At 40.5% G+C, this 12,598-nt stretch overlaps 1 protein-coding gene across 1 annotated transcript in view; it reads right to left on the reverse strand.

The window, feature by feature from the left end:
• Window positions 1-8,998, reverse strand: part of cabp7b (calcium binding protein 7b) — a 30,733-nt gene extending 21,735 nt beyond the window's left edge. Inside the window, exon 1 of the mRNA XM_034095812.2 lies at window positions 8,183-8,998. Coding sequence (XP_033951703.1) covers window positions 8,183-8,291 — 109 coding nt within the window. The 5' untranslated portion in view covers window positions 8,292-8,998. The remainder of the gene's footprint in view (window positions 1-8,182) is intronic.
• Between the last annotated feature and the right edge of the window lie 3,600 nt (window positions 8,999-12,598).

Consider the following 12,598-nt stretch of genomic DNA (forward strand, 5'->3'; position numbering starts at 1 on the left):
ACATCTTGTACGGTTGTTAGATGATGTTGTTGTGAAGATGACAACAGTAATGAGCAGACAGTCATTCACCACTGAGGGAGCGAACAATGAAACCTTAGAAATGATGACACAGCATTAAGTGCTATGTCTGTAGTTGCAACCTCGTTGTTGCTGGTTTGCTGTAAAATTATAAAAAGAACACGTAGTAAGAAAAGGCATCTGCACTGTATATCCGGTCTGGCAAACATCCCTCTGTATGTGTATGGTATTTACAGTAGGACACATGTAGTTTGCATATACTTGTCTGTTGCCAACACTCCATTTGTAATCACAAAGGAGACCGCTTCGCATACAAAGTGGATCCGGTTTACTTTCCGCTACAATGCCTGACGTCTGGAGGATTCTCCTGCCGGCTGTGATCTATAAATACTGTTCACTTTCTCTGTCACTGATGCACTGAGGTGCGATAAAAGCTCAAAGAGACCTCCAAGAGTGTCACTGCTGGAAAGTCACGATTGTTGAGCCATAAAACGAAAGTCTTATCAGGTCCAACACATGTGCACTTTAAGTGTCTGCAAGGTTACTGTGAGTTATGGCCTATATGTTTTAGTCATTGTAAAATTGACAAGGTTAGATCGAATTTTTAAATAAGACATTTGATATAATTCATGTTACAAAATGGTTTTATGTACAATGTATATTATTATTGTACCATAGTACATGATGTTATTTCTACAACTCCATCCATTACATTGTATATACTTTATGTGCTTTTCATGCATGTATTATTACATCACAAAGTCTTCCTGTTTGCTTTTACTCTTAACAGAAAATCATGCAAATTAACTTATATAGATTTGGGATACTATGTAATAGCATGACATTATCCTTGGTAATCAAACATACAAAGTGAGTGAATGTAAATAAAGGCAGAACATAGAGTTTAGCACATCCACTGGAGTGGACAGCAGCTGTCCATCAAACGGAAAAAGACTTTATCAGATATATTTTCAATTATCCCAGCCGTTCAAGCGTAAATGGCTGCTCTTGGCTTTGGACCTTGTTGTTTTTAACATTGCTCATTAAATGGGGACACACTTGGCACAGCATAATGTCCTCAGACATTTAAAAAAACGTGCTCAGTGAGTGTAACGGTCAGGGTAAATACACACAAAAATATGAAATGGATGTATTGAACATGAATATTATAGAGATTACTGTTATGTCAAAGGCATAAATAAGTATCGTTAAGGGAGAAAAGGAGATTTTCCTTTCTACTGAGTTATCAAATGCACAAGGTATAAAAACAGTGAATACACCAGAAAAGAGTCTGGATGGGAGATTTAAAGGTCACCTATTATGCAAAATCCACTTTTTCCACATCTTTTATACATCAACATGTGTCCCTATGTGTTAAGAGATTCTGAAAGTTTCAGGAAAAAAGATTGGCTCACTTTTTCTCCTGATCCATTTATAAGAACCTGTCTGAAAATGAGCTGATCAGATTTTGACCACTTTATGATGTCATAATGTTTTTTTGGGTTGTGTAACCATTAGCCAATAACCAACCAAGGTATCCCCCCCCCCACCTTTTCACCTGAATCTCCTCCTAGTGCAGGGGTTCCCAAAGTGGGGGTCGCGAGATGATTCCAAAATAATAATTCTTTTTTTTAATCAATTTAATTTTTTTTTATTATTAATAATAACGTGTGCATAGACATTTTTCAGGGGCGGACTGGCCATCTGTATAACTTCCCCGCAGCGAGTCTCCCCCGTTGACAATCCACTGCAGTGTTTCTCAAGCTTTTTCATACCAAGGACCACTTAACCAATCATTGTTTATGCAGCCCGAACAACAGCCTCTGATCATCAACAGACTTCATGCAATGCTTCATTGGATGCATATATTAGATAATAATCTCTATCTCACTCTTAAAACATCTAAATCTACTTTCAGCATGGATAAATATTCATAAAATACATCCATTGTTTGTTTTATACGCTTCTTGAAATCCTAAAAAACACCTCGTTTTTCTAGAAGAGATTAGAAATCGCCTGAAAATGTTACAAACAAGTGGCAACATGTGTGACGAAGGTGTTGCACTGGGCTATATCATGCAATCGAAAGTGAAACTTCAGCTCGCTCCATTGCGGAGATAGTCCCGCGAGAGTGCGGAAAACTTAAAATAATTAATTTATTCAATAGCACCCCCACCGTTGACAGGGGTCGCCAGTCTCTGGCACTGTTATGTTGGGGGTAGCGGGCTGAAAGGTTTGGGAACCCCTGTCCTAGAGCACCATTGTACCCAAATATCTATCAGAGGCTCCTTATTTTCATCTAAAGTAACAGACAGAGAATCAGCACTTTTGAAACAGGGCTGAAACAGAGGGGTTTAGGGGATGCTTCAATGGGTGATCTGTTTGGAATTTGGAGCCAAACACTTCAGAGATATGTTTTGTATATAACTGAGAACTATAATATATTGAGGAAAAACAGTATAATAGGGGACCTTGAAACAGCTCAAATGTGTACGCATATGCACTGTTCGAAGAGGCAGGTTGCTTGCATAGTAGTTTGAATCAATATCAGGGTTTATGATAACTGCATGACACAAGGACAGAGAACAGAGCAGGAGGCCGTGCCACTAACCTGCCCACCCAGACAACCATCTGTTCAAAAAACATTGCCTGGAAACCGCAGCTCCATTAAGAGATGTGAGTACCTAAAGCTCAGCCAGGATACATAATAGTCTCTCTGTCCAGCGCAAGTGTCTGTCACCCTGAGAGATTTCTATATATATTGTAGCCGATGTCCAATACGGTTATGGTGAACACAGTAAATATTGCAGATTTGATTGTGATTCACATAAAATGTCAGGTTAAAGATCACAGTTAGATTTCCAGATAGATATGATATGGAGCATGCTACTGGCATAATTATCCAGGTTTATTGGTTGATTATAATTATTCCATTTAATTGGGATGACATTTGAATCACGCTGATTGCAAAATACTTTGTGATAAGACAATACTTATTTATATAAGACCGTTCGGCCACACGAGGACGACCGAATACGTCACTAAACGACTGAGGAAACGATAACGGGTCCCAAGGTGGATAGAAAGGCATACGCAACTCTCTGGGGGGTCAAACGGCTCCGTGTGTACGCCCTATCCGAACATTTTCAGATCACTGATAGTGATTGCGCAATAGCCCCGCCTCTTCTGCTCACCTCCGCTTACCCCGCGCCATTGCTGAAGTGTTTCGCCACCAACAACAACAACAATGGCGGATCGCAGAGTTGCTATCGTGCTCCGGACGCTATTGACCATGCTACAGTTGTTTGTGCAACATCTACAGCAATAATGATGAGGCAATAGCCCCGCCTCTCCCCACCTCTGCTGCTCACCCCCGCGTCAAAGTAAACTGCACCCTGAATTCAGATTATTTATCTTTCTCTCGATATGGACCTAAACGCGAGTGAAGTCTAATCTGACAGGACGGAGACACGCAGCTCTGCTCACCTGCAGCTCCTCCCGCTGCAGCAAAACACACACTTCAAGTCAGATCATCACCCTTAGCTATTTTAATTACCTCTCAAACTCCCTAAACTAGTTATAAATATGTTTATTTTTACTGTCGGCCGGGTCACTCATTACTGGATCAGCTGCTGCATGAGACAGACACTGACGCTGTCCGAAGAGAAGGAGGAAAAAGAGAGGCTCCGTGTATTTTATTATTATAATATATAGAGTCGTTATTCATTTGTTTTAAAGCTCAATAAATAACAAAGAAGACCTTTGACCGGCACTTTTATAATTTTGTCCGGAAGATTTAAACTTTAATACACGTTGACTGGCGAAAAACTGCCCGGTTCCCTTGGCCCCCACCGCGGAGAATAAACAGAAGGGCAACCATGACAACCATGCTTCTTCTGCTTTTGTGGAGGAAGTTACAGCGCCACGTACAGGCTCCTGCACATGTACTGCAGCTTCTCCAGCGGTTGGAGCTAAACGGAGCGGTCTCGTGTGGGCAGACACTATCCGGATAACTATTGCGTGTGGACGGAAGCTTGTTTGTGATTGCGTTTGCATTAATCCTATGCGTTTAGCCGTTTTCGTCCTCGTGTGGCCGCAGCCTAATTAGTCTTTGATTGAGGGACTGATGTCTGGCAGAAAAGTTTACGAGTGTTACGGACACAGCCTTATTGAGAAACTGCAGCAGATAGAAGTGTCTCATGATGCTGCTAATGGCCTCAAGATGCTTGTGTTTGATAACAATGCCTTTTTTAGTAAAAGTGGGATGTGTGTTTGTTTGCTTGAATCTCTCACCTCTACTCTGTTCACCGTTGTTTAAATGTGGCTCATTTAAGTCACCCTTAAATCAACCTTCAATGTATTTCATATTCACTTACACTAAAGCTTTGAATCCTTAGATATGCAGCACCTTCACCACCAATGTATTTTGAGCAGCTCATTATATTTGTATAACTTTCGGTATGATTAGTCATTCTTCACAATTACCCCTGATGCTGAAACTGAAAGTATTTAGTCTGTTCAATGACGGCAGTGTGTTTCACGTACTGTCTGTGGTGTGTGTCTTTGCACAGTCACAAGGTCCTTTTGTCCTTGCGTGTTGTTTGTGTCAGTGGGCAGTAAAATGCTAGACCAGAAGTCTCTGCAACAAAGTCACCAAGTGTCAGCCCTGTTGATTTAATCACATAACGCCACAGAGATTTGTGCGGAATTTCATAGAAGGTTTTATAGTCTATTCTTAGAAAATGCGTCTCTATAATTATGACTGTGAGATGGATATCAAAAGATGTCAGAGTTTATTTGAACCGTCATATTAAGACATGTTGCAGGTAAAATGATTCAGGTAAAAGTAAATATCAAATTATATCCCTTTCATGCATGAATTATGAAAGCCTCAGTCAGGATTTTTTTTACCAAGTGTTATTATTGCTCTTGGGGCATGAAAAACAAGATTTGAACTTTTTTTTTTTTAATCTACTTTTTTCAAATAGATATTTATATGTCCACTCAGGTGGACAGTATGCGTTCAGGGTTTGAACTGAAGAGATGTACATTTTGAAAAAATGATAAATAAAGATGTGCAAACTTAAAATTACATTATAATAACATAAGTATATTGATTTACGGCCCAAAAAGATAATGCAGATGAAGTATTTTCAAGAATAACCAGGGCCAGGGGCCAATTTGAGGCCCCACGCACAGTTATTTGATGAGTGCTATGGAGCCTCGCAGCGGCGAAACCGTGCCGCGCCACCCTAATTGCGCCACATAAGCGCATAGGTGCGCCTCAGATGAGGCCCCCCTCTGCAAGGTGTGGCCCCCTCCACAAGGTGAGGCCCCACACAGTCTGCATGATCTGCCTGTAGGGAGGGATGACCCTGGGAACAACAGCAGCAGTACCAGTATGAATTGTAGTTGAAATATAGCCAGTGATGCATGACGTCCACTGTAGTGGACAGGTGGTTAACCATGATTTACTGCAAACATAAAATCAATACTTTGATAATTTATGAATTATATGATTCCTTAGTTGTTACTTGATGTCACCACATGTTGTATACCTGCAGGGGACGCTTTCCATGAAAGGATTGGCAAGATATAGATGGGTGACTTGGTCCATGTGGCTTTCTGTCCTCCATCTTGGTTTAGAGACATGCCTCATGCACTTACACTGACTTGGCACTGAGTAGCAGTGTATGGGATGATGCAATAATAATAATAATAATAATAATAATGGGTTCCATTTATAAAGCACTTCATATTTGAATTCAAATCCCGAAGTGCTACAAGTAGTGAGCATGAACAGTATAAATAAACATTACACAACACGGTAGAATTAATAAAAAAGCAATAAAAATAAATAAAAGGGTGATAAAAAGGTCTAGGCAAGGGCTCTTTTGAAGAGATGGGTTTTGAGGCCTTGGAATAGGGTCCTATGTAGTGGCTGATGGTGCAACTATGCAAAAAAAAACAATGCATATACAAGAAAACACCTTTTGAATAGCTGTCCACTGTAGTGACCTCTATGCATGATAATTATGACTGTAAGATGGATATCAAAAGATGTTGCAGGTAAAATGATTCAGGTAAAAGTAAATATCAAACTATATTTGAGGGTAAAACCAAAATGATGTTTCAAAACTAAAGTAAGGGACTTGAGACCAGACAATAATAACTTAAATCTTATATTATTGTAGAACTGCAGTCATTTGTATTTAATGTGTGAGAATAATTGATCTTGTCTGGATCTATAAAGTCAAAATGAATACTGTGCTCATTTGTGGTGTCATCTCTCAAAGCATATTATGTAGCAGTTCAGCGATGTGTCTGTAATCTGTTTCTAAGCTGTCCACAATTACACTGTATTGTGCATATACACATATACATACACCTTGCTAGGAAAAAAGCTATTATCATAAACATGATTAGGGAGAGTAATTACATGCGTTGAGCAATTAGGGAACTTCTGCCCTGCAGTAATTAAAGATTTGGGGGATGAAAGAGTATTTATTGGCTGGTTTGCAGAGAGGAAGGTTCTCTGAGAAGCAGTGGACTGCAGTGTTGTTGACAGACAAACAAAAGCAGCCCCATACTGTGTGATAAGGTGGAGTGGTAGTGTAAAGGGAAGTCACTCAGTGTGTGGGAGGTTGCTGATTCAGTCTGTCTGAGGATCTGTAAAAAGAAAGAAGCTCATCTGAAAGTCTCATTCATCCCCCAACAATCACAGAGTGCTCTTCAACACGCTGCATGGTGGCGCTGCGCAATGACAAGAAGCAAGGGCTGTTTACCCTGCTGAGGTGTGAGGCCATGTAAATGCAGCAGTGCATTATGTGCTCAGTGAATCCTCCCGTATAGACATTCACGGTTGAATGGTCTGTCTCCGTGCCTTTCTGAATATTTAATGGCTCTCAATTAGTAAGCTACAGTTTGAAAATATGTCCATTACCTGCGTGCAACACACAACAGTCTGTTTGACTTGTTCTCTCAATTATTGTTCTTCCACAGCCAACCTTTGAATTGAATGAATGTGGTCATGGCAGACAGTGGAGTTTTCAATGTCACATGAGGGTCTTATGGAAGGGCAGCCAGCCACTTGTGGGTCTGTGCAACCTGCTCACAGAAGAAGAGGACATGGAATCTCCTTTGCATAAAAGACATGGGGATATCAAATCTGATCTGAGTTATCTCTTTATTGTACTCTGCTTGGCTTCTCATTGTGAGGACCATTTGCCAAAACAAAAACTTCGCTTGAACAGCTTTGCACTTCGATTAATGTAGCAAAAACAATCAGAATGTTCCAATTAATATTTTAGATAGCCTAAGAACAGCACTGTGCTATGGGTAGTTGTGTTGAAGTATTCCTACAATTCAAAACGTCTTACAAGAGATGTAAACGGAGTCAAAATAAATGTATCTCACATCTTAATAGTTTATATGTCATAGATTTCCTGGAAAATGTGTTGCAATCTGCATTTGTATAGTTACAAGTTTGCGATTCATCACATCCTGTTTCTTCATTCCGCCTCACATTTCAAGACTTGTCTCCTTGAGTCTGAAGGTATTTTCTCTTGGCTTAAAACAATTGCCTGAAACAAGTGTATCCCTTTGCAATTAAGTCTCACAGTTGCCATGGATATAGTCAGGCGATACAGCATTGTATACAAAGATGACGTTTACTCACAAGTTAAATACAATGTTCCATGTATGGAGACCTTGGCATGTGTTGTATGTCGTTGGAAATCATAACTATTTATGTGCTGTTTATTGTAACTATCGTAGTGTCTTTTGTATTGATGCAAAATATTTGTTTGTCTTTTTGCCAAATATCAGAAGCAAGAACATGAACCAAAAGAAAGACAAGGTAAGGGGTTAACAAGGTGAACATAGCATGCAGATTGTCTTTGTTTCCCAGATATTGTGGAACATTTAAACTCTAAACCTCGTTACCAATATCTTTACTATTGACCCTTTTTACAAGCAGACCCACAGTTTAGTGTACACTCAGATGTGTAGATGTGGAAAAGGAGCGCACACCGGCTGGAGCTCTTCGGGGTCCTGACCGTCCTGTAATGGTTTGCCAGGTGGACGTTGCACTTAGATACAACAGCTCTTAAAACATGACAGTAAAACATGCAACCAAGCAAAGAAAACAAAAGACAGTGCTCACCTTCCACCTCATCCTCAGGCAGGATAACAGGGGTCCGGTAGGAGAGGACATCTGGAATAGTGCAAAGTCCCTTGTACATGAACCTGGTGGTCACTGCACGCACAGGCATTTCTGCGAGGGAAAACCAACTGGGTCGCGATCTTCATATATCCTATCCGGAGTTTAGAGACAGACCCTTTGCTACCGACGTTGATATTCACAAAATCTCAGAAAAATAAAACAGGAAAAAACCTCCGCAAAGTTCAAACTCTCGTCGTGTTTGTTTTCTTCTGGATAATGCTAAAACCACCTTGCACTGGGCTGCGCGTTTCTCCAAGAATGCAGCTTGTAAATCGCCTTGGGGTTCAATGCATAGCCTGTGCAATGAAGATGTGAAGCATGAACAATACATATAAAACTTTTACTTCACAGCCTGATGACGATTGTATGCTATAAGCATTGGATGCGATCCGATAGATGCACGTGCTACTTTGTCATGTTTCTATCCAGCTCCTGCAATAAAAACAGAAAGATGATGAATTAAAAAATATCCGCACTAAATCTACCTTTTCGCTGCTGGTTTCACTGAATCCTACAACGCGTGTTGTTCTTCCAAACTGTCTCCTTCCGACACAATCTCCCTCACTTTGCTTCCCCGTTTCGGCATCTTCTTTAAGAACAGTGACTCGATGTTACAAGGTAAAACGACTGCACTGACGATATGATACTATCCGTTAAACGAGGTGCAAAGAAAATATTGTAACATTTATTTTTTCCCTGGAAAGCAGCTTCAAGGGAATCATAGTGACCCCCCCCTCATCTGATACAGACACGAGACAGCGATCCTCTCTCTCTGCTGTCTGCTCCAGTCTCATTTGGCACACACACACACACACACACACACACACACACACACACACACACACACACACACACACACACACGCACGCACGCACGCACGCACGCACGCACGCACACACGCACACACGCACGCACACCCACACACACACACACACACACACACACACACACACACACACACACACACACACACACACACACACACACACACACACACACACACATGCACGCTGTGTGTCTTTCTCACAACGGAGAAGATTGACCGTTTCCAAACTGTAACGAGATTATCTTCATTTGCTGCACTAATCCAGACTGTATGGTCAATGTTAACACGATTAAAAAGTACATTTGGGAAGATATAAAAGCCTTCATGTTTACATAATACATAAAAAAGTGACAATTATTGCAACAAGTGAGGCACAAATGGAAGGTGAGGGGCCGATCAATGTAATGATAAACCTCAGGCGACTTGGTACCAGAGAGTTTATAATCAGCTATAGTAAAAAAAAAGAGAGACTTGGTTTTGAGAGACTTGGATAAAGGGAGCCCCCATCAACCAAATCAATTAATAATAATAATAATAATAATAATAATAAGTTTAATTTATATAGCGCCTTTCATCAACCCAAGGTCGCTTAACAAAGAAACATAAGGAAAAAACATAAAACAGGGGGCAGAAATGGAAGTGTTACATTGCAGGAGGGGGGTGGGGGGAGAGTGAGTAAATGTTGGAAGGCTTTGTTGAACAGATTAACAATTAACCAGGCTAAATAAGTAGTTCAACATTTTTGGAGATACCATTTTTTTTGTTGTTGCTGCAGAATAAGATGAAGAAATTGATAGGGGGTGATATCAATCTTTTCATCTCATTCTCAAATTAAGAATATGAGTTTTTCCCAAAATATATAACCATTTAAAGCACTGAATTGGAGCTTATCAGTGTGAGATATCATTAGTCAGAACATTAGCGTAGCAATTTACATTGAACAGACTGCAGAAGAAGAAGCAATTGTCATTCATGCAGGTTGAGCAAATATTGACATATTTCCTACATGAGGATAGTTTTTATAGAAATGCTGCGAATGCCAGGGATTTAAAGGGATTAACTGATTTATGTATTCTAAAAACCAACAATGGATAGAAGAGGAAATCTGAATTTACTCATGAAATATTTTTTTTCTAGAATAAAGTAAACCCCAATGGGTTACAGGCACCTGTGACGAAGGTAACTCCGTCACTATGGACTGACGGCTTCAGGCCGGGTAATATGGCACTTTATTAGCGTGATTGCACAGTATATGTTGTCTGTGGCTGATGATTGTGTGCACCTGGTGTCCTGTGTTGTCTCCTCCCCCCTCACCTGTGTCTTGTTGTGCTGATTAGAGTGGGTGTATTTAGGCTCTGATACCCTGTCTGTTGAGAGGGCTGGGTGTGTGTGAGAGATCCTTGTGGCTGCAGGATGTGTGCAAGGAGAACAGCAGGAAGCTGTGAACGTTGTGCCCATGATTTTAATAAATGCCCACGTCGGGTTATATTTTTGGACGTTCTGCCTCTGCCTCCTTGCTTGGTCTGAGCCGCTCAACGGACAGCTTCACAGCACCACACACGTTTTTGTTATTTAAAGCCAAAACGAAGCAGCACACATCCTCTTTTTTTTGTGTTCAGAGGCGGCTGCATGACTCACTGAAATGTGATGTATGTTCAGTGTGAGCAAACCCTCGGAAAACACAAACCATGCATTACCCGATGAGAATGGCTACATCTCGCAGGATGATGCAGTGTTAGTATCATTCCACCCTGCTTCACACCAGATAAGTGCGCTGCGTGCCGAGAGAGCAGCATGGTTCCACTGGTTGGTTCTTCAAGGGTTTACAGGACTGACAGGTCTATTCCCGTCTGAATGTGAAGGGATTGTCTCCCTCTGCTGCACCTGAGCCTCCTGCTGGCTCTGTATTCACACAAGAAAAACTTAACCTGAATAACAGGCTTTGTTCTCTCTCAGATTCTCCACAACATGGATATGTGATGGCTCTGTTTCTGAGACTTTAATGATTTTCACAAAGTCTTTGAATCTGTGGAAACACGCAGGATATGTTATGCCCCAAGCCAGTAAAATCTGCTGTTTGTAAAAGACAAAAATAAGTAATGTAAGTAATGCAGTTTGACGTCTGCAAATCCCATGTTGGAATCAATCATCTAACTCAATGACACCCTAATATAGGAGAGTAACTATAAGTAGAAGGCTAATATATGTCTAATATATGTCTAGCAGGGCAGAAAGTTGATCCCGGCCTGAGGGCTGTCAATGTCAGAGAGCACCCCCGTCCTGACATCCGTCACATCATCATCATCATCATCATCATCATCATCATCATCATCATCATCATCATCATCATCATCATCATCAGCATCATCATCATCATCATCATCATCATCATCATCAAATGAAGCCTCTGGGGAGGGCTCTTCTATATTGCAAGGATGTATGCCCTCCGTCTGACATGGGCCCAGACAAACAATGAACCGACGCCACAGGAAGTGTAAAGCAGCAGAGTCATTCACTGCAGTTTCAAACCTACATATAAAATATCCTACTGTATTGTACATTATTTAAATGGAAAGGTGGAGAACAAAAGATTAAAGTTGGAGATTTGGTTTTACTTTTTGGGGATTTGGAGAAATTGAAAGATTACATTCACCCGAGTGTGTGTTGCCTGGGGCTGGATTCACAAACATATCCTCGTTTGTAGTGTTGGATCAGCCTCAGTGTTGCTTTAAGATTATTATAATGTGATAATCTGAGTGGTTAAAGGGAGTGCTACCGCAGGTTCGATACTTGCCATGAGACATTTGTGGCAAAACGTATTTCTTTTCTTTTTTTTCTCTCTTGCACCCATTTCACTGTCATCTGTCAAATGAACTTGAAAATAGAAAAAAAAGAAAAATAATGACTCTAAGCAGTTTCATAAAAATCTGACTGAAGTCTCAGGTTAACTATATGTTTCCATGGTAACAGTGACCTTTGCAGACCAGTGGTACCACATGACAAAATATGGATTATAGGATTTTTAGAGGCTACAGAAACATTGTTGGAAACATACACACGTGTAGACATGGACAGCTCTGCCCGTCTGAACTGCGTTGGGATTTAAGTCCTTTTGTGTATTTAATTATTCTGATGGAACTTATTTTAACTGAATTTTTCTGCAAGGCAAACGTCTGCCGGAGTGATTCGGTTGACTGGTTGCTCACTGAGTTTGGAAGGTCTTAATTTAATTGAGTTTTCCCAAAAGCCATGCAATACTAGCTTAGTATTAAACATACACGAAGCAAGTTCCTATTTCATTAAAAGCACTATAACATTCATTATTGTGTCCATGTTAGTGTGGAGATGTTTGACTAGTTACTTGCAATGACATTCATGTTTACACAGGTAACACAGGTCACATTTTAAAAGAACAAACTCTAAGTACATTTTCCCTGCATGGCAAATGCAATCTCTAAAACCATCAGAGCAGAGAGAAGTTCCAGAAATCTCATCAATGGCACCGAAATCAAAACAGCTTACTGTCAAAG

This window comes from Pseudochaenichthys georgianus, chromosome 12 (genome assembly GCF_902827115.2).
Source record: "Pseudochaenichthys georgianus chromosome 12, fPseGeo1.2, whole genome shotgun sequence".
Lineage (NCBI taxonomy): Eukaryota > Metazoa > Chordata > Actinopteri > Perciformes > Channichthyidae > Pseudochaenichthys > Pseudochaenichthys georgianus.